Raw genomic sequence first — 22,854 nt, 5'->3', positions numbered from 1 at the left:
AGTCTCTATAACAAATCAGTGGCGTGGCTTTTGACATCTAGAGCCAAGGCAGTTTGAAGAGGAAGCTGGAGTAGCACATCACAGAGTTCACTATGCACTGAGATCCAAAGACCTCCTGCTTTAGTATCCACTTGATACATCCCCAGCAGGGATGTATAGCTTGGGTTCGTGCAGAAATAGCAGCCAGTGGCTCAGTGTAAGGTTCCAGATACCAACCTCCCCCCCCACTTTGAGAAGGGGCTATTCCCTATTTTGGGAGCTTAAGACCCATCTAGTGCTTTGAGTTTCATAGCAACACTCAGCACAGGGATAGATTTCAGCCTCTGTGATAGAAGCATTATCAATGATGTGCATTCACAAGGCCCCAGGGTTTGCTTAGGATATTTATGTAAAGTTTTACCCATCTCCTTTGGTTGGAAATGTTAGCAGATCATGTAGTCCTGGAGATTTGTGCTCTGCCCTAGAGTCTACTGGGATGGCAAGGCTGCTAGTTAGCTCCTTTGCTGGAACTGTGTTGTTTTTTCTTCTAGCTTGAAGCACAACCCCTCCCCACCTCCAAAGCAAATAAAAAAGCCATTAGCTTAGCTACCAGAACAACAGACCAGACTGATTTTAGACCTCAGAGATCTCACAAACATTTCCATGAGGCCAACCGCCAGCTCAGCATTACATGGTCCAGGACCCCAAACCCAGTTTACGTTGGAGTCGCCCTCGATCGTACCCTGTCATACAAAGAACACACCATGAAGACAAAAGCAAAGGTGAGCACTCGGAACAGCATTCTGTACAAGCTCGCCAACGCGAAATGGGGAGCTAGCCCCGCAAACATCCAAACCGCTGCTCTGCCTCAGCTTTTTTCAGCCGAGCACGCATGTCCTGTATAGGAGAGATCTGTACATGCTAAGCACCTTGACCCCATCCTGAATAATAGCTGCTGATGCATCACAGGATATCTGAAGTCTACCAGTCTAAGCAGTGTGTACCTGCTGGCTGGCATCGCTCCGCCTGACATCAAAAAAGCAGTGCCCAGCAGGATAGAACGATCGAGGCAAACTGCAGATGTGAGACATGCTAACATCTGAAATCATGTGGGAGCTTCCTCACCAGCACCCAACCTCTCAATGGCACACCCAATGACTACTGATGTGGAATGAGAAACTCAAGACAATACCTGACAGCAAATAAAGGGGCATTCCAATGGCCGAGTCCTTACCACCAGGGGCTTATGAACCATGGCAAAGGTGGAAATGTCTCAACTGCCTGCACACCGGAGTTGGATGGTCCAAGGAACTAATGAAGAAGTGAGGCTGTGCCACTGGTTCAACCACGTGTGACTGTGGCACAGAGCTTCAGGCTATGCAGCACCTGCTGTGATGCCCACTGCTTGGAGGCCCATGTACAGTGAAAGACCTCACCATGTACAATAAACGAGCACAAGGGTGTGTAACAAAATGGTCAAATGTGATGCAGAGACGCACAAAGAAGAACAGTTCTGTTTGCAACTGCGGCATGGTCCAGCCGAGTTCTGTTTTCATTGAAAGGAGTTCATCCAAATCTAGTCAACTCTACCATTCGTGGGCATTTCAGGGGGAGCCTGGAGCAAAGTCAGAAGCTGGGGAGCAACTGACCATTGGTGCAGCCATAGCAGGAGGCACCCTGTGAGACTGTAGGAAAAGCAAATGAAGAAATGTTTTCACTGGAGATTTGGGGAATGGTGTTTCCCGGAGCCAGAGAAGTGTCTGAGCAGGGGATGGGTCAACCAGCAGATTCTGATTGCAACTCTTTTAGTGTTAGCTATCTTCTCCCTGAAATGTTCAGTGGTCAAGAAGTAGGTTTTGTCCTATAAACCTTCCAGCCTTTATGAGAATGTTCTTTCACTTGAAAAGAAAGGGATAGAATTAGATACAGTGCGGCCCCATGACAAAAGATTTTGATTTGCTTATCAGAGCTGTGTAGGATGTGTATGAGTGTTTTCCTTCCTGCATTAGTAGAAACTCAGCTCTGCATTATAATTAGTGGGTGCAAATATAGATGCATTATCACCTGATGGGCACAATCACAGGTGGGTGTGCTATACCCCCTCCTTTGTGTGCCCAGGTATACAGGAGCACTTTATTATTTATCTGTATTGTAATAATGTCCACAGGACCCATCTTGACATCATGATGTTAGGTACAAACATGCACATTGTAAGACAATGACTGTCTAAATACCAGACAGGCAGCGGGTAGATGTAATCTTTTAGGCACAAGAAGGAAGCATTTTTTTTTATAAGGGCAAGCCCTGGCATTTCACCTGCAGGGTGTTAGCATCCAGTGTGACCTGAACAAATGCTGGTTAGGTTTTTGCCTTTGCACTTGGATTGCTTCAGAATACCTGCAGCTATTGTATCTCTGTTTCTTAACCCCAGCGATTGAGATATGAGATTCCAAGCTACGGAGGAGGTTTGGGGAATGTTAATAATAGACTTCACGGACTCCCAGGGCTGCACATGGTTTTGTTTGTTTGCAACAGGCTTTCTCCAACTATGCAGCATGCCTCTGGCCCCCACGGGGCATAACTCAGCCGATAAGCCAAGGCCAGCAAGACAGGTGCATTCTTTTGCTGTTGAACCTCATAGGAGCCTGTGTTATGCAATGAATGATTTAGCAACAGAGACACTAATAGCCAAACACAAGAACAAGCCACGTGAGGAACAACATTTGGTCCATTAATACCCCCAAAGAAGATGCAGAAATTGACTGCCACGCTGAAGATGATGAGCTATACGTTCCAGTCTCAGCGGGACTCGTCAGCCATGAATAGCTCAGCGCCAAAGTGGGCAAGGAGCACTTCGATGCAATCTATAGAACTGACTGGGGAGGAAATTGCCACACTGCTAAGAGAGTTGCTCACACATATAATGCTAACACCAGGCAATTATCCCACTAATCACATATAGCTGAAGTCAGAAGGGGTGGTGTAATTGGCCGGCAACTGCTTATTCTTGGAAATAAAGGTTTTGCGCTATGTGAGGCAAGGAAATGGCAGTGTGATCCAGGGAATAATAAAAGTAACTTTTGCCCCCCTGCAATGGTCTTTTATGTGAAGATCTCCCAGCACTTTACAAATATACATTAACCCTCGCTACCCCCCTGCGATGTGCGGGAAGACGAATATTATTATAATCATTCTACAGAAGTACAAGCAGAGGAAGGGTCGGTTGGCTTGGTGGTAGGCGGTGCTGCGCTTTGCAAAGACAAATGCTAAATTGCACCTTGGCACCTACCCATCAAGCTCATAATGGACTGCAGCTTGTTCCCCTGAATCCCTTCTGCAGAGGTGATACCTTCCTTCTGGGACCTGCCAAACCTCCCCACTCCCCTTCCCAGATCCAGTAGGTCCATTGCCCCTCCTTCCCGTGGCACTCAGCTCCACCACTGAGACCGTGCCCTGTCTAGGGCCCACCCGCACCTTTTCTTCCTTAAAGCCAATACATGCCCAGTCTCAACAGCCCAGTTGGCTCTGAGGGCTGCAGGCATGGGCCAGGGACTCTGCAAGCGAGCCATGCGCTGCAGGTCAAGATCCTCTGCCACGCAGGAACAGTTGTCTGAACCTCAGACTTGAGTGAGGATAGATAATTCCACCCCAGAGCAATTCAGCTTTGCACGTGCTTCTTCCAGGATCCTCTTGAACTGCTCGTCAAACAGCCACCATGTTCTGAGCCTTTTCAGACTGGCTCCATTCATTTGTTCGTAGCAGACATCTTGCTGCAAGCTCCAGTTGCAATCAGCCACTGATGCCACCTTTTCTGCTTCACTCACAGGCCATGGGTATGTGTGCAGACTATCCTGGGGGAACCCAGCTGGGCTGACGAAAAACAAATTGTAGCGGCACAACATGGAGCAAATCTGCCCCATCCTGGAAATTTTACTGGGGCTCCAATCCAGGCAATTTCTTCCACTTGTCCTGAGGCCTGGTAGCTCTTGCTGGGGAAGCTGTTCTGTATATAAGTGACCTCTGAGCTTTCACCTCAACGTTCCCTGTCGGAGGGCAGCTCTCTTGGCATGTCCACATCCTCTGTAAACTTTCCAGCTTTACATTCGGGGAATTGCACTGCATTTCTCTCTGTCCAGTGGATCTTCATCGGAGCTTCTGTGTACACAACAAGCACTTTCTCTCACATTTCTAGGAGCTGACCCAAACCGTAGCCTTGCCCCTCACCCCGGCTCCTTCTGTATCCCAAATTAACACACTTCAAACTTTGTTTGCTCGCTATTTTCTTGCGAATTGGTTCAGAGCAGTACGGAGGAGTTCCTTTAAGGTGGGTGTCATGCCGCCGCCCTGCTGCGGCTGACAACTCTGAAAGCATTGCTTCCTTACAACTGACAATCACATCATAATGAAAATAATACCAATAACAGTGACTCCCGCCCAGCGGTTTGGAAGTGGGCGAGCTATTTTTCTGACACTGAGAAATTCTCTGAATGAAGAGATCAAGCTGACACCAGAGGAGGGCATGTGGCGATGGTTATCTTGATTACAAGATCTTGAGATGCAATTATGATTCTCCGGGAATATTTGTTCCACTTAAATATTTCTGCTTTCGTGTGTTTACTTGCCCAACAAACTGCTTTGAATTTGTAGCTTTAAAACCCCTCAGATCATCCCTGGTGGAACTGCTGGCTCCAAGGACTGTCGCACTGGGTTGTCAGGAGGTGCTGCAGGTCGGGACTGGAGTGCCTCTGCAGAGTTATACCAGGCGTGGATTTGGCCTGGTGCCCCATGGAAAGAAGTGTGTCAGCATCTTCAGGGGAAAGCCTTCGCCAGAGACGAATGCAAGGCTGCTCAAGAATTTCAGGCCCTCTGGGCAGGAGGGCTTTGCAGGGTGCTGTTTTGTGCCCCACAAAGAGAGGGATACAAAAGAGAGAATATGTGTGTATGTGTGCATGTAGGAAAAGGAGCCCATGTTGAAATACAGGCTTAAAAACCAAGTTTGAAGCTCCAGCCAGCCAGATGCAGCATAGTAGCAGGCCCCAGAGGAAGGACTAGGGGGAGAGCCTGAGGCTGCTGGCTGAAAGGAGCTTTGCTCCTCTGAGCAGAAAAACTGTCTCCAGTAGCTTTGGTTCCTTGACACGCTCTTTGTATGAAACAGAATTGCATCAAAGCAGCCGCTGGCTCTATCACTAATTCTTTCTCCTTGCTGGCCTAGCTGACAAGGCCCTGATTTCCAGCAAGGGGTCAGTATGCCTTGTGGAAGGGAGAGCCTCCTGAGCACGGAGGAGTGGTGGGTATGCTGGAGGCTTCCATGCACCCACGCCTCCGATACCGCTGGGATGGGCAGTTCTGTAGACTGAGTCTGGCCTTCACCGTCCTCTCTTTCAGGATTGCCCCAGCCACGCTCTTTGCCCGTACAGCTCAAAACTGCCAAGCAGAGACAGCCAGCCCTGTCTGGCTGCACAGCAGTATTGTGCTGCGGCAAAACACCCACTGGGGACTGAGTGGAGACTGTGTTCTCCTCTGAGCTCTTGGGTGCAATGTCAGGGTGTTCCAGGCACTGTAGAATAAATGGCAGAACATTACCATAGAGGCTTTTCATTGTGGAAGGAAAAAAATAGTGGAAACTTGTTCCTTATAATTACTAACTATAAAAGCACATTCACAAGTCAAGATGAGATGAAGAGGTGAAGCTCAGTGATATGAAAACCCTGGAAATTGCCGTATCAGAGTACTTGAGGCTCTGGCTCAACTCGTTTCTCCTCTCTGGTGGTGCAGTCTTTTATTAGCATGTTGTCTCAGTATTGACAGCTGCTCTGACAGCAGCCAGTGTTGCAGGCTTCCAGAGAGCTCACGCACCCCTACCGGCACGGTTCTGCATCTCGAGAGCCAGTGTCTCCCGGGCCTGGAGCTGATGGCCTGCTGATGCTTGAGGATTAATTGCCCATGTTGTTTTCTTCCCAAATAAAACTACAGCAGGTTTTGACTGGGTAAATGCATCTGAAACCGAGCACTGCTCTTACCACTGGAGGTTGCATTGGGCACAGAGAGCGCTCTGCTGTCCTTAAAGGCCACGATCTCTGCCCGGGAAGCCACTTCATGGTGCTCCTGTTGCATTACAGGGAGAGGTGGTTGGCCCGTGGCTTACCTCAGCCTGAAGGAGCAGTGGGCTGCTTTCTGTTCGGTCCCTGTGCTTTGACTCATTCGGTTTGGGTTGGCCTGTAGGAATATGCAAACCTTCCCACTGCATCAGGGTATGACCCACAGGGAAGGCTGATAAGTACAGAGTAAAACAGCATCCCAGAGGCTCTAGTCTGACCCCACAACAGCCTGGCCAGGGAGGTAGAGGCAACACTGCATCCCCAGGATGGGCAGGGAGAGCTGCTTCTAATCGTACCTAGTCCACCCACTCCCCCTCCCATGGGCCAAACCTGGAACCAAGGTGCTGGAGCCACGCTGGGGATCCCCTCCACAGTCGGTTCCAGGACCTCTGTCTCCATGGGCAGTCATGGGGCAGGTCTTCAGAGAGGATTCCCTGCTGTATTTTCAGGACTGAAGCAGGCAGGCAAGGCGTGCAGGGAATACTCCTCCCCGGACATGCCCAGGATGCAGCAAGTGACCTGGTGGGAGCTCTGCAGTATCCACAGCTGGCAGCGCTGGGGGGCCTGACTTCAATTACTGCTTACTGCATTTGATCTCAGTGTAAGAGCCCCTCTTCTGTTCTCTGCAGGTGATTACTTTGGCATCCTGATGGAGGCGAAGGTGACCAGATTCCCATTCAATGTGTTGGACAACCCCATGTACTGGGGCAGCACAGCCAACTACCTGGGTTGGTCCATCATGTGAGTACTGTGCTGTGTCATAGCTGGCAGCTTCCCAATCATGATGTAGGATCAATGACAGCATTCATTGTGATGTCTTGGAGGGGACATGCTGTCTTGGCCACTGTTAGGGGCGATGCTCACCACTCAGGGAATAGGGTGCCTCAGTACCACTTGGGTGATATGGTGAGATTGGGAGGTGGGTGAAATCCTTTCCTCCTAGGTTGCAGATCTGCAAGGAGGAGAAGACAGTTGTAAGGGGTCCTTTCACCTGTCAGAAGCAGGGCAGGACCTCACCAGGGAGGTCTACCAAGACAATGCCCTGCCCTCCACATGACATCCCTGAGCCTTCCCTTCACAGGTGTGATACAGTAGCGGGCAATCGTGAGCTAGGCCTGCATTGTGTTTCTCCAGAAAGTCATGAAAGAGTAGCAGGAGCGCCCCCCCACACCGGCTTCCCTGCCACCCCCGCCCCAGCTCCACACCCAGTGCAGCATTGTGGAGCCAAAACCGGCGGCAGCATTTTGTTCCAGGGGCGCAAGGAACTTCTCTAGAGATGAAAGTTGTCTTCAGAGTGGGACTTGCAGTGGTGCTCTAAGGGAGTGATGTGCCCAGATCACACTGGGTTTCAGCAGGAGCTGAGTATCTAGCTTTCCTACATTCCTTTAACATCTTAGCCTGAGCTGTTAGCAAGGGGCTGCTCCAGTGATTGTGGCATGCTGCTAGAGCACAACACGATCATGCAGGCCAAGTCAGCCCCTAGCACACAAATGTGATGGAACTATTTGCTGAGTCTTTCTCTTCCATGGAAAGAATTTAGAGGTGCTTCATTCAAATTAACTCCTGGCACCCTGGGGACATGCAAGAGACTGGAGCGTGAGGTTGGAAACCATCTGCATGTTCTGAATTAGTCAACGAATCCCCCCGTGAAAGCAGAGCTTCACACATCTGGCTTTCAGCGCCTTTGGCTTATCCCACAACACAGCACGCACCTCTGCTCTGCAGATCCTTTGAGCGCTAATTTTATAGGAAACTAAATCATCTCCAGGCTCTGGAGAGATGAAACCTGAGTATCCGACCCCGTGTAAAACGGAGGCCTTGGCAGACTCTGCAGAATGGAAAAATCAACATCCCAGACCAAATGTATCCCTGGCGTAAGTGCATGGCAGCCAATTGAGTGATAGCAGTGATTAGCCTGGTCCAATAATTGCCTTACTCCAAAAAAAAAAAAAGCCTGGGGAACTATGGCAATGCTTGATAAACACTCCTCGCGTAGCATAGTGGTTTAAAAGCCAGAGTGAGAAAAATGAATAGTATGTGTTCTGGCAGTGAATGAGCAATATGCCCTGCACTGTGTTTGTAAGTTTTGTGTGGTTTTCATATAATTACACGTTCCACTTTGATTGCTCAGGAACAAAGAGAGGCCCGGTGACATTCGAAGCACAAACCCATACATTACAGGCTGTTCTCATGTGTTACTACTGTACATGGTACCTGCCACCCATAAATGTTACCCCCAGAAAAAGAAAGTTGTTCTGGGATTTTACGATGATCTAAAGCCTCATTTCTTCTTCTGCCTGAAATGCTTGCTTCACTGGGAAGGGGTATAACTGGGAATGGGTTTTGGCCTGGAGTGATAAGCAAAGACAGTGTTCTCCTCTCCTCCCCATGTTCTGTTTCTCCAGGGAGCATTCTGTACCTACAACACCCATGGACATTAGTGGGAACTCTGCATGCAGACTAATGAATCCAACTCCCTCTGAAACCAGTGCGGGCTGGATTGGGTCCAGCAGGAGATGATGCACTGGCAGTTTGGCAAAGGGGAGATCTGGGGATAGTAGGGCACTTGCAGTGCAGCAGATGAAACTCCTGGTGAGAACAATCCAGACACTGTTGATGGGAACAGCTAACTCCAAAGGAAAGTGCACATGACACAGCAGAGAAAAAAATTCAACTGTAGATAGCTATGGAGAGGTTTTTTAAAAACAGCAGAAGTTTGAGTATCTCCTGCTCACTCAAAAAATGACTTGGACGGCACAAAACTACTGCAGCCCCTGCTTCACCTTGAAGACTCCTTCTCTACCCAAGCTGACTCTAATCTCATAACATGTGGGCATTGCTCAGTTTGGTTCTTGACAGTCCAGGTCCCAGCCCTGCCCCGGTGTTCATGCTTTGCTATTTGCTGCATGATAGTGCTTCGGTAGTTTTTGGGGGGCTTGGGCACATGGCTTCTCCCATGAATGTTATTTCTGGGACGGCAGAGGATATAAAATAATGGTCTCAGAGGCTTTGAGCTCTTCCATATTCCTGGGCATTGCAGGAGTGAAGAGAGCTGCCAGCATCATCCTAAAAGGGTCTGGCAGCAATCCATTGTCTATTGCTGCGTTCTTCAAAGCACGGCACTGTGTAAAAGCCTGCCCTTGTGAACAGGCTGCCAGGTGGCTTTACAGAGCATGGAGCAGATGCCGGCCTGCCCACCTTTGAGCCAGATCAGGCCCTATATTCTGAGCAGGCAACAGCATGTGGCTGCGCGTCGCGTTCTTCACCTACTCAGGCTTGCGCCAGCCTTCTCGGTTGCAAGTTCTGCTCTTTTAATTAGCTGCTAAGTGGGAGCTGGTGATGAACTGGTGACAATGCTTCTAAATGCCTGTCAGCCAAAGAAAGATGGATAAGGCGGCAGAGCTACCCAGAGGGCCAGATGGAAACAGGCACACGACTGAGCAGCAGGGACAGAGGCTTTCAGCTTTCCATCAATACAAGCTGTCTCCCTGGAGGCTGGAGAGTGGCTGGGGAGCTGCAGATGGATGTGAAGAGGACCCTGGAGACACAGCTGCAAGGAATCGGACCGGTTTGCTTGGCACCAGTAAGGCACATGCTAAATTCTGCATCTTGTCTCAGCGTTCCTCAGTGTCCTGAAATGTCTCTTTCGCTGGATTAAACAAGAGGCGAGATTCAAGAAGCAGGGTATCCTCTCTGTGGACAGGGAGACCTTTAGTTTTACTCCTAGCTAGGGGCAAAGTGATTGATGGACAACAGCAGCATATTCAGGGTTGAGATTAGTGGTCTGTCCTCCGCTGCTCTAGAAGTAGTCGGCTACAAATAATGGGAATGTAGCCGAAACAGCCAGTTACCAAAGGAACACTGGCTTGGAGGCCTATTGGATAACGAGGGAGGAGTAGCTGGAAGCCAGTGAGCTTTCCATGAAATTGGAGGACAGGTACAGCCGTTCTTCAAGAGCCATATTAAGAAAATGAGCGGCAGCCAGCTGGCTGCTAATAAGAAAGGAATTCAGTGGAGCTGGATTTGTTTCTGCAGCCCATGCAGCGTGCAGTGCCCATGCTCTGATATGGTATGCCAAGGTATCCAAGTCCCAAGGTTGCTGCTCTTTTCTTTTCTACAAGAACATATCCCTGCAAAGGCAGTGAGTGGCACACCTGGGCAGTACATCAAATTGTCTCAGTTTAAGTCCACTTTGCACAGCCCAACATTAAAAACACAGCACTGAACAACAGGGAAATATATTTTTCTCTGGGGCATTGCAGCCCTCATTGGCTTCCCTGATGGTGTCTCAGCTCTCAAAATGAACTAAAGGCAGCAGTGTTTTGACCCCTTGCTTGTGTGGTGTGATGGGATGTCAGAGGGGTTTAGGATCACCGTGAGCAATGGGGTGGGCATCTGGCCCCCATTTTGAATGCCTGTCAGTCCCCATAGTAACACCCAAAAAGCTTTTCATTCCTGCATAATTCGGCTGAGCCGGCGATGACATGAAGATGTTTGTGTTCCTCTCGGCCACACGCTCCTCCAGAATGAAGTGAAGTGCAGAGTCATCTCTCTCTGTGCCAGGAGGGTCTGGATGCCTCCGGTTTGCAGGGAGATCAATTGCTTTCAGTCCCGGAGGAGACACTATTCTATTAAGGAGAGAATAGAAGCTATTTGGAAGGAGCGGGAGGCAGTCGTGCGACAGCTTAAGGCACAGCTGCCTGCAGGATAATCGGAAGGTATTTGTTTCTAGTGGCATCACCTCCTTGCTTGTTATCTGCAAGAGAAAAGCATGGGGTTAACTGGATGTCCAGAAGATGCACAGGCAGGCTGCACGTGGCGGGGAGGCATGCGCCTCTAATAATCGCTCAAACCTACTGAGGACCAGTTAGAGAATGACTGCTTCCAGAACAGGAACCAAAACGTGTCTCTTCACTGATTAGCTTCTTTCCCTAATGAGCTCTTCTCTCCCATTGGGCCTCAGGGTCAATCGTATCAAGTCTGGGAGAAATGTTTTAAAGGCAGAATTTAAAACTCTCCTTTTTTTCCTCCCCCTTTCTGGTTTCCATGCCTGTGAGCTCCTGTGACTGGAGAGGCAGCCAGCTTGGATTTATCTGAGCAAAACAAGCCAGAGGCATAAGGATTAGATGTAAACTCCCACAAACCTTGGGAGGAAATTAAAGTAGCAGCTTGAATGACAGACTCTTTCCGCTCTACTCCTGCACTGATACCCCTCAATGGCTGAGAGCCAGAGTAGTGTATCAGCTAGGCCCTCTGCTTCTGGCCTTCTGTGCGACCCTGGCCTGTCTCTGTGCCACTCTTTCCCCTTCCATCCTCTGTCTTATGCAGCTTGATTGTGCACTGAGATGCTTGAGTGGAGCGCATCTCTCCAATAGCATACGTACAGCACCTAGCACAGTGAGGCCTGTCAGTGTTGTTGTAAGCAAAAGAAATGCACATAATAGCCAAGCAGGGCAGTATCTTGAACACAGAGATTTCACAGCATAGAGTCGGCTGTATGGGGATTTTAGTATCGCTTGAGTCATAGAGTTGAAACAGGGTCAAGTTGTCCAGACCCCTACTCCTGAACCATCCCAGACAGATGCCTATCCAGCATCCTCTTGAAAACCTCCATCAAAAGAGATTCTGTCACTTCCCTGGGTAGCTTATCCCAGTGTCTTAACTTTCTTACGTTAGAAAGTTTATTTCTGAGGTTTAATCTAAATATACTTCACTGCCATCAACTCTCTTTGCAAAGTTGTTCCCATGAGCAAGTGTTGCTATGCCTGACAATGCATGGCATGAAAAACTAACCCGGGTGCAGGAAAGTTGACGTAGTGCAGGCTAGGGAATACGTAATGATCCCAGTGTTATAGAAATGCTGGTCATGCCAGAGCCACAAATCACATCGTGCAGTATTTATAACACCATACCCTTCTTTTAAACAAATTGTTACCCCTTAAGTAGGTCAAGCTTTCAATAGGCTCCACGTATGCAATTCACTGCAGTGGCTTTTTGTTGCCTGAATCAAGCAGCCATGTTAGCCCCTGAGATGCAGATGAAGCATTAGTTATATGGGGAAGGTTTTGTCTGTGTGCCCGTGTGTTTTGTAAAAAGGAAATGTTTTAACACATGGTAACAAGTTGTGCAAATCAGTGCTGGAACTGCAGCCAAATGATACAATTAGAGCTCTCGTTGTCAACAAATGATCATGCAAATTTGTTCTCTCTGATATAAATCAATGAGGAGACATGACTAAGCATCTATTAATATGAGTTTGGAGGAGGGAAAATGCTGCTGCATGTTTCCTGAAGTTCCCTAATGGGGAAAAAACTTACAGTAGAATAATACAGAGTCTATTGCAATCCATCTGTAGCTTCAACCGTTGAGCTAGGAATGGGCAAGATCATCTTATGGTCCTCTGATCTGACTTTCACCTTTCTGGGAGGGCAGGTACCTTCCAGGGTTCACATGGGAAATTTCCTCTGGTAACACCTGGTGATAACTTAGACATTTCACAGAGGGCAGGAGTCTGTTACCACCTTGGCTCTTCAGCTTCAACTGTATCAGCTTGAGCTTTTAGCTCTGGAGACTCTGAGCTGCATTTTGGTGAGTCAGCCAAAACGGCGGCTGTCACGCTAATGTGCCTTATGGCTAAGGCTGGACCTTGTACTGGTGTACTCCCTACATCAGTGGTTTTCAACCTTTTTCCATTTGTGGACCCCTAAAAAATTTTGAATGGAGGTGCAGACCCCTTTGGGTTGTAAGTGTGGGTATTCACACTGTTGATTGATCATAGTCATCTTTCACAGCCCCCATAGATATAGTCTGTGGACCACGTGGGTCCATGGACCACAGGTTGACAACCCCACTGCCCTACAGCTAAGGAGGCACCACCAAGAAACTCCAGCTGGGTTGAGTCCTGTTGGACCCACAGTACCTGTCAGTCTCTCCGAGCAAAGCCTTTCCGTGAGCAGGAACCAGGTGCCAGGCAAACTCATTTAATGACCTTTTTGTATTTAAATTAATAATAAGGGGGGAGAAATTGCCACTCATCTATGTAATCAATAAGGAGGAAAAAAATAATCAAGCCCCATTTCTCACACCTCCTTCAGCTGTTTGACTATTCACAGATACAGTTTTATGAACTGCCATATGCCAAGGATGTTATGACTGTTTTATAGCCTCTAATTAGAAAGAGGAATCAAAGTGGAAAAGATGTATGAATATTTGGAGCTCTTCACTTCTTGCTTCCGATGATTCTCTCCTGTGACATCTGCAGGGTTTCAGGTTCACAGACCTTCCTATGCACGTGATTGTGCAGTTCCTCACAGAAAAGCCCTGGGACTCAGTTATCACCTTTTTCAATTAGGCTGCTTGACACACACGCAGTCTGACTCCTGCCAGGTGTGTTAGGCCCAGGCTGAGTAATGCAAAAGCTGTGATTTATGAAACAGGAGCTTGAAGTTAGCCCCTATGTCCTTATTCTGACATCTCGGCCAAGGTCTCTAGTTGGCCAGGGAGGCTGAGCACCCAGCGGCTCTCAATAAAGCCAGGTTAGTTGCCAAAATATGAACTGGAGAACCTCAATAGAGTCACTGGCTTTTGAAAATCTGTGTCAGCTCATCCTGTCTAGCACCCCTGCACATTCAAGGAGCCAACAGCAAAACTCCCATTGATTTCCCCGGGCTGAGCATGGGTTTGCCTACAGTGCACTGGCAGCTTGTCCCACAGCGATGCCCAAAGCCCCTTACCCACTCCAGCACCCGGAAATATTTCCAGGAGACCATTCCAGGGTGCAGCACCCCTGAAAAAGCCCCCTTGCTCTGGGTTTGGAGCATGGTAGTGAAATGGGTGGGTGGGGTACGCTTGGACACACTCTCTGCCCAGGGCATGCTGCCGACACAGTGCAGTCAGACCCCAAAGTCCTGGCTTCAAGGCAGTAGTGCCAGGATGAAATACTGCAGACCCTGCCACACACGGGAATCTATTTTTGAATCAGATGACCGGATTATTTTCATTCCGAAGCTTTTGCCTCACTGACAATGATTTTGTTGGCATAAAAAAACCCCAACCCCCTTGATCTTCATGAAGACTTTGCTTATCTGACCCACATGCTGCCATGTTCATGGCTGCACTCTAATATCACAATAACTGGATACAACCCAGTGCCGCTGCAGACGTCAGTCTTTTATGTTCTTTTCAGTGACCCATTTCTGAAGGACAAAGCTCAGCTCCAGCCACAGGGAGGAGAGGAAGTGAGCATGTTCTCATGCAACTAAAACATCTCTAAATGGATTCAAATGCAATCAGAACCATTTTTTGTCCCCTGCTCATTAAATGGGCATCACCACAGGAAACCCAAGCTGACAGCAACTTTGCATGTCAGCCTAGACTCTTCAACAGAGAGCAGCCGATGTTTGCCAAGAGAGCAGGCCTCTCGTCGAAGAGAAGAGCCCTGCAAGTTTTTGGATCATCTGCATATACATTAACCAAAGGATAACCACAGAACCAAACCCTTTCTTTGGGAGACTGGTGGGAGATGTGACTGATTTGGGCTGGATCCTAGATTCGTTGCAGCTGTGTTGCCCCTAATGCTGTGCTCCGTTACCTCAGCTGAAGATCTGAGCTCTTTCATCCTTACTGCTGTTCTTTCACAGACTGCCTGCTGTTAGTCATAGCTTTCTAGTCCCCAGTGAAACTGAAGAATATCCTATTTGAAATGTTGCCATTATTACTGCAGGGCCAGTGGATACTGGGAGCTTTGTGAGCAAGCTGGGAGATAAGCTCTCCATCCCAAAGCACATCTGGTCTAATAGCAGACTTTGTGTCATGAATGCCAATGCTTGCGTTGATCTGAATGCTCGCGATGTGCACCTGCTCTCTGCCCTCTTCTCGTTGAACTGTGTAATTTATTGGCTAGAAAAGAGCTCGTGAGCCTCTGCTCTCCTACCTGCTATGATGTGGAACATGCATCAGCCTACGTCTGATACCATTGGTCATGGATCAAGGTGGGATGAAAGGGGGGATGAATGGCTTGTACCATATAATCTCCTTTAATGGGATTAAGAAAAATACACTGGGAAAAATGCCCAAGTCCCTTAGGTCCCTTGTAAAGCCTGTTTTAGCTTTTGAGAAGCAACAAGGTGAAGGTAGTTGACTGATGTGTCTCCGCATGCGTGGATTTTGCTACACCCTGTTTATGACTCCCAGTTCCATCGTTACCCCTGTGCGTTATCACCGCAAGGCCACCTGTTGCCAGGAGAAGTGCAGTTCCATGATGCAGCAAAGCTAATGAAAGAAGAGATGAATCCCAAATAGGAGCAAGGAGTCCCAGCAGAATGCTCTCATCCATTAGCAACAGCTAGCAGCTAGCCTTGGCCGACTGGCTGAGCTCAAAGGGGTTGTTGTACCGGGGGGGGGCATGCTGACTGAAGAACTGTTGCACTGTTAAACACCCAGTCTCATGCTCGCACATTGTCACTTATTTCTGTGGTATTAAGTCCTGTTCTATCATGTTTCAACCCATGCTGGTAGCACAGAGGAGTGTCCCCCAGGGATGGGCAGTGCACAGGCACAGACAGAGAAAACCCCTGTCCTCAAGTGTTTATAACTTAAATAACTGAGTCATGGAAAGATGGGATTTCCTAGTTCACTGTGTCCCCAGCATGTCCTGAGTGTGCCCCATCCTCCCACTGTCAGGCTCTTCAACCTGAAATGGCACAAGCAAAGCTAGGACCGTCCCCACTGACAGCTCTTGAGACCTCAGTCTCTGCTTTGGGGTCATCCCCACCACCTGCTTCCAAGAATACCAATGTCACAGCCATATTCCTGGATTAGGGAGCAAGCAGGGTGTGATCAGAAGTGTCCCGCTCTGGATGTGCTGGGGATACAGGACAGAGATCCCTCTGAGGTGCCCCAGTCCCGCTGACTGTCAGTGAGACCTGCTGCCAGATCACCCGGGTGCTTGGGAAAATCCCAGCTGAGTAGACCCTTCCTTGCCTACTTCCCAGTCGATTGTATCCACTGGGAGAAAGCATGTGTATGAGGTGCTCTCTATTTCCCCGGCGCCCTTTCACATAGCTGTAGGAGACTGTGTTTTAGTAAAGCCCCTTGGTCTTCTAGTCTTACAAACAGCTGCAATGCATGACATGCCCTCCACACACCAACAGCAAGAGCCTTCTGCCAGGTTCCTCTCCCCTGTGGGTGGCCCATGTTTCTGCGGGGATCAGATGTTCCCTTTCTAGTGCGGTGGCTCAGTGCCACAGTCTTAGCTGAGCTCTCAGTTATTAGAGAAGCGTATCGTCTCCAGACTTATCATCAAAGTAGAAGCTCCCTTGACAGAGACATGCAGCGATCTGACTTGAAAGAAGGCACAGAAGTGAATCAGGAAATAATCTTTGCCAAGTAGCCTCTGTCCGAGCCAGTTGATGTTCAATAGAAAAAAATAACGGATGTTCCTCTTTGTTTAATGCCAAGCCAAGGCTCTCTTGGAGTCTAACCTCTCATTTTACTTCCTAAACAACATATTACATAAGCCCCCCCGGATCTACCTGATCTTTTGCTTCTCTTTCGAAAACAGGCACGCAAGCCCAGCTGGCCTCTTGCTGACGGCTCTAGTGGCAATTTCCTATGTGGTGGCAATGCAGTATGAGGGGTAAGTAGGTTTTCAAGAGCAGGGGAGAAGAATCATTGGAAACTAGCTTGTACTCAGGCTTTCAGGGAATTGCAGCGAGTGGTTTTTCCAGGTAATGAGGATTAAAAAGCAGGCTTGGTCCTTTTCATTTGCCTTGAGAGCAGGCAGCTTCCTGTTGTAAAAAGTTTGCAAGGCGCTAGGTTTTGTATCATCTTTTAAGTGAAAAGCAGGTGTTTTTATGTTTTTGCCTTGGATCGATCACTTCAAGAAGTCCCTGCAAAGGTGGTGGGTATTCTCAGGAGGTTCTGCACAACAGAGCTGGCATGTGGCCCTTCTACTTCATGGCACCTCTGATGCTTTGCACAGGGCTGGAGCAGCTCAGCACTTCCACCAGAGGCACCTATTCTGCTTCAGATGCATTTGAAATCTCTAGCACTGCTAAAGGGGGTTGCAAAGGACATAGAGGGAAAGCTGAGCCTCTTCAGGGCATGAAAGAGAGGCTGAAAATTTGGGAGAGGAGAGTTAGGATATTAAAGGCTTTTTCCTGCTTATTTTTCTTCCTTCCTTCCTTTTAATGTTGCCTCAAGGTAGAGGAAAAGAGTGGGTTTAAAGAGCTGCTTTTCAACTGTGGCCAAGCTGCATGTGGCTCAAGTCAGAGCAGGGGTGCACAGAGGAGTTGGAGAGCCCCCACTGTGTACTGCCTTCAGCCTGTCACAGCTCTGTGCTGGGCCAGTGCCCCTGCACCAGGTTGGAGCAGTCTGGGGGCTGCTTTCATGTACACCAGCCATGTGTGGTCCAAAAACACTGGAAAGCTGAGGATTTGCACGGCTGTCACATCTTGGCTGCCCTCTGCTTTCCCTGCTACACTTGCTGCCATTAAGGGTTGCTGTAGAAAGCCTCCTGCCAGCTGTGTGCTGCCAGAGACTCACCCGTCCCCTGGCAGGGGTTGGAATCCATCTGGGGACAGTCAGCAGCTTTATGTTATGTATTATAACCTGGCTGCCCTGCACCTGAGAGCTTGATCCAGGCCCTGGCCACTTCGTAAAGGGGCTGTCTTCCTTCCACACAGCCAGGCTTTGGGGTATCCCTTGGCCACTGGGCACTCTGGGGAGCTGTTGCTAGAGATGGAGGCATCGTGGAGACCCCACAGGCCAGGGCTCTGGGAGAGGTTGTCTAGATGTCATTCCTTCATCACACACATCAGCAGACATGGCCTCATGACCCATTGAGGAAGCTGGCAGCCTCCCCTCCAGCCATAGCAGTGTTCAGAGCCATGCAGCCTATGTCCCCTCAGCTCCCTTCTGGGAGACAGAAAGGCCAAAGCCTGAGGCTAGCTCCCTCACCCATAGCTTGTAAGCACAGGCTAACAGAGAACCCTGGTCACTGGTGAGTAATTGCTCCTCCACAACCCAAGCCCATATATTAGAGGTCTTCAGACCCTGCTGCAGCCCAGCCAGCATGTAGGGGAAAGCCCAGCACTGCAGCATAGTTTCGAAACAGAGTCACTGATTCCTGCGTCTTAGGAGGAGACAGGAGCAGAGATCCTCTTATCAATTTAATGGCATGTGGTTGTCTCTTTTTCTCTTGACCTTCCCTCCCCTGCCTCACCCACCTCCCACCCAACAGACCTTTCACGGAAGAAATCTATCGACAGAAACAGAAGGCAGCGAAGACCAAGTAGCAAGCGGTGCGTATGTAGGGGATCAAAGCAAGAGCGAGGGGCATGGAATTTCAGTGGGATGGTTTTCCAGACCCTTAATCAACACAAGATCATTTGATGGGCTAAGGCAGGGGTGTCACACTGGCAGCTTGTGGGCTGTGTGCCCATGAGCCCCAACAGCTGCATCTCCTGCTGCCATGTGGTAGGAAAGGGCCTAGGGGGTCTGTCCACCATTGGGGGTAAGGGGGAGCACATGGCACTCCAATGTTGGACAGCCCTGGGCTAAGGGCTCAGGCTGGCTTCTCGGTCCACCCTTCCCTCAACCATGTCTTTGCTGGCTCTTCCCACTCCCTTCCTGCCATTCTTTAGAGAGCTGAACATCAAACCCCTGCAACACCCAGCCAGGAAGGTTTATTTTTCTACCATGGGTTTTGCTCCCACCTCCTGGCATCCAGTCGGCTCTGAAGTGAGCACCGCAGAATTGTTTTTGATTATAGGCTCGGGAGTGGAGGTGAGGTGGGATTAGCAGGGAACATCGAAGTGAAACATTTAATCTTAGCCGTGTAAGCAGAAGCCCTGGCTCTATAGCTGGGGCTCTCAGACGCATGAGCTACCAGTCTTGTGGGGGGCAAACTGGTCTGCAAGCCGACATTTTGCACACAGAAACCAGGCAACAACAGGCCTGGCTCCGCTGCAAGTGGGGATCGGGCTGTTCCACGCCTCTACTTGGGCTGCCTGCATGAAGCAGTGTCAGCTCAATAGGCCTCCTTCTCAGACACACACCTACAAGCTCCCCTCTAATTGTGGCCTACTGCTAGGGTGGCCAGCCTATAGCGTGCATGCCACAAATGGCATGGGCAGCCTCTGTGTTGGGGTGTGCCTGTATGGGAGAGGGGGTAGGCAGCAGAGTGACAGACAAGGAGTGGGAAGCAGAGCAGCAGATCAGGCAGGGATTAAAAAACAGCAGCAGATTGGGAAAGGGATCAGCATGATGCTCAGGGAAGGGTGGGGTTAATTGGTGGCATACTATCAAAAAATGGTCAGCCCCCGCTGGCCTGGCAGCTGCACACAGCTCCTGGGATTGCCCCTATCTCTAGTGGTAAATGCACTGCTACGCACATTTTGGCCAGGGGTTGCCAGTGACGGAGACCATAATTTTTGGATGCTCCATCTGAGACGCCATAAAGAGACCCAGTTGTCCCACGGTGTGGAGCCCCTGTCCAACCCCAACAGAAGGCCCCTCAGAACTGTAAGTCACCTCTGCTAGCACACAGTAAGCAGGACTGAGTTCAGTGACTCTGGGACTACTTCCATCCCTGTGGTCCAGTTGCCACATACCATATGTGATCTCCTGCAGGTGTTAGAAAGCACATGTCATTGCAGCCCCTGCCTGGATATCCTGCACCCGAGCAAAGCCAGCCCACGTTCTCTAAAGAGATTTGTCTCCAAGTGGCTGTAATCAGTTGAGAGACACAGGCCCTGTCCCTAGTATAGTCCTGAAAGGTGCTCTTGTCACAGGGTAACAGGCTTTCGGTCTGTCTCTCTCTCATTTTCTAAGGCAGTTTCTCAGCCCTCTCGCTGCATGATGTGGTTTCCTGGACCCATCGATGTCTGATCTGCCTGTTTTCCCATTGAGCTGTATCCTGCTAATTAGTCCAACAATCCCCAGTGAGCACCTTGTGCCAACTCAGCGCGCCACCGCACCTACGCCAACCCAGGAAACAGAAGAACCAGATGACTGCACCCTCCAGTCACGGCCCTGCAGGGGGGAGTTCTCTGGAACTTGGCTTGCCTCTTACATCTCCTCCTTTCGGCCTGGATCAAAGGGTACTGCAACAGTGCTTGAAAGGGGCAGCCAACAAGGAGAAGGCCATCTCGGAGGGGAAGTACTGTGTGGCATTTTCCCACCTATCCTGGAAAAGCAGAACCACTTATTTAGCAGCCAGCAACTCCCCCTTCCTAGCCAGCTTTGAGTCCTAACAGACGGGCGAGTAAAGTAGTCCTGGAGGTGCTTAGAAGCACTTGTTTGGAACAGGGGCTCTCTGCTGTTGCCTGGCTGGCATGCAGCCATCCCAGGAACCAGGCTGTGATTTTCGGAGGGCCGTGCAGCTGTGAAGACCTCGGGACTGAAGCACGCTGTGCACTTCTCAATCTGGCGCATCGAATCCAGGCATGAGCTGTCACTGCAGCACTCACTTGAGACACTGCCACTGTCAAGGCTTTGGCAGGCATCCCAGGTCCTCTCAGAATCCGGTGGCAGCTTTGCAAACAGGCTCGCTATAAAGGAGTGTGGGACAAAGTCTGGCTCAAGCCATCAGCCTGCATGAGAGTTCAGCCTCCATAGAGCAGGTGTTGTGCCTATGCAGGGGCTGCTTGGCTGGATTTGAACCTGCAGCCAGGGGAGAAAACTAGCAGGAGAACTGGGAGGCATGTGCATATCCTCAGGGAATAGGGAGAAATAGGATGCCATGGGACTGAGTGTATTAGCCAGGGGAAAATTGTCCCGGGGTTCTGCACTAGGTATAGCGGCCGTGATCTCTGGTGGCGCTGGCAGTCAGAACTCTGCCTCCGTCGCTGTGTAACCTGAAGCACGTGGCTAAGAGCTTGCTCTGCAGAGCCTAGAGCTCAGGTTGAAGCCCCGAGACATGCTGGCGCTCGCACCTCCACCCACCCAGCCCTTAAACTGCCACTCATCATACTGACCCAACCCTTGCAGGACTTGTGAGGCTCAATAACTGAATGCATGTAACATGCTTTGTACCCCAGGGCTGGACGGTGTGGTCTCTGGAGAGGGGCACCGTGCCCATATGGAAGGGTGTCCATGCAGAGAGATTTGTGGCCTCTGAGCTGCCTTTTTGTCTCAGGCGCCTGCCCGTCTGTTCCACCACCTGGATTGTGAAGGGGTGGCAGACGGCAGCTCGGGAACAGCATTTATGTGCCGGAACTGCCAGGCCAGCCAAGAACAAAGGGTGCGGAGAGCCTCAGCCCCCTCCTGCTGCTCCCTGCCCATACACACACGTGTGCTCTGCTACGTAGCTCTACCAGATAAACCAGCCCACCTTGCACAGTGGTGCCGAAGTGTGGAGGCCCCAGGGAAACTTCATAGTTTCCCTCCAGGCTTGCTGTCGTCTGCAGAGGGAGGCTGTGCTCCCTCACACCTTTACCTTCCAGCACAGAGTATCACCAATGGGTTTGAGCTCTTCATTTTCGCCCTGCAGCGGGGGGGTCCTCTTTCGGTTATTTTCTTGTTTGCCTTTGTGCTAAGGAGACCGTTCCACCATCTCCACGACACCAGGGACTGAATTCCTAGCTGCTGTTTTATTCAGAGGGTCCCAGGGCTGGAACCCAGTCTGAACAAGGAAAGATGTCACAGACAAGAGCTCAAGACTGTATAGTGGTGGAGAAGAAAGACAAGGGAAGAGGATAAACAGCAGCAGGGCTTGTGATGTGCCTGGAACAAAGCTGGATAAAGTGAGACAGTGGAAGGTGGGTTTGTCCCAGCTCGGGCACTGATGTGCTGTCGGAAGTTTGTCAGCTCTCTGCATGCAACCTCACTGTTCCCTTCTCTGCAGCCTGTCTCCCAGGGCTGTGCAAGTGTTAAGTCATGTGTGCAACCTCCTGAGTTAGTTTGGTGGAAACCATTACTAAAGATCCTAGCCCAAGGACCCTCGGCGCTCAGTGTTACTCACCAAACCAGTGTTCTCCCCAATACAGCCTTGTTCCTTGCCATCAACTCTAAGCTTTCCCAGGCTATTCTTGTGCTCGCACTGCCAGTCATCTCCAGCAGGCCCTTTGATAATTGCTCTCGTTCACAGTTTCCACTGCAGTCCATTTCCCTAAGGTTTCTGGTTGCTGAAACTACGCACTTCACTTGGCCTTTTCTTTCTGAACTGGCTCCAGCATCCCAGAGTCCCTGCAGGGATGGCAGAAAGGAGGGGAGGAACACTGCTGCAAACGCGTATCGTTCTGAAAACACAACGAAGTCCCAGAGACTGTGACCGAAAACTGGCTAAAGAGAGAGCGTTTGCTTCCTATTGGCCCCGAAGTTTCTGAACCTCATCTACACCTCTGCAAGACGGTTGGACTTTTTGGCTTTTGCACAGCTGCAGAGTTGTGCAGCTCACTCTGTAATCCCCCCTCCCCCCCCACAACATTCCCAAAAGAGAATTAAACCTGGGGGTTTTTAATCGCAGGTGTGTTTGCATCCAGTCTGTTTTACAGTTGCTCTGTTTACATTTCTTAGTTTCAAAACCGTTAAGCGGTGGGATTTGTTTTCTTTCTCATTCACCTTATTTATAAACACTTTGGCATAGTATTTTATTTTTAGCTAAGTTTCCACATCCCCTTCACAGTTAATGTTTACAGATGGAGGCTAAATGGCCCAGTACCCATAGCAACCAATGAGGAGATATATTACATTATTCAGACAATTTATGTCAGAGTTGCTAGTTCTGGCCTAAAGTAACAAATATAAATAAACTCCTCATTGCTGATGGGCAGCG

General features: G+C 49.7%; 1 protein-coding gene across 6 annotated transcripts in view; it reads left to right on the top strand.

Moving 5' to 3' along the window:
* PEMT (phosphatidylethanolamine N-methyltransferase) overlaps positions 1 to 22,544 on the top strand; it is an 83,017-nt gene extending 60,473 nt beyond the window's left edge. For 5 of the 6 annotated variants that reach the window (XM_090023519.1, XM_090023522.1, XM_090023517.1 and 2 more), the window contains exons 5-8: positions 6,707 to 6,818; positions 16,639 to 16,713; positions 18,319 to 18,379; positions 19,911 to 22,544. In XM_090023519.1, coding sequence (XP_089879645.1) covers positions 6,707 to 6,818; positions 16,639 to 16,713; positions 18,319 to 18,373 — 242 coding nt within the window. In that variant the 3' untranslated portion in view covers positions 18,374 to 18,379; positions 19,911 to 22,544. The remainder of the gene's footprint in view (positions 1 to 6,706; positions 6,819 to 16,638; positions 16,714 to 18,318; positions 18,380 to 19,910) is intronic. The other variant, XM_090023521.1, reaches the window with a different exon arrangement.
* Positions 22,545 to 22,854: the final 310 nt, after the last annotated feature.

This window comes from Crocodylus siamensis, chromosome 12, assembly GCF_052110815.1.
Source record: "Crocodylus siamensis isolate JL-2025a chromosome 12, ASM5211081v1, whole genome shotgun sequence".
Lineage (NCBI taxonomy): Eukaryota > Metazoa > Chordata > Crocodylia > Crocodylidae > Crocodylus > Crocodylus siamensis.
The sequence above is the reverse complement of the archived record's forward strand: the minus strand, read 5'-3'. Positions and strand labels throughout refer to the sequence as shown.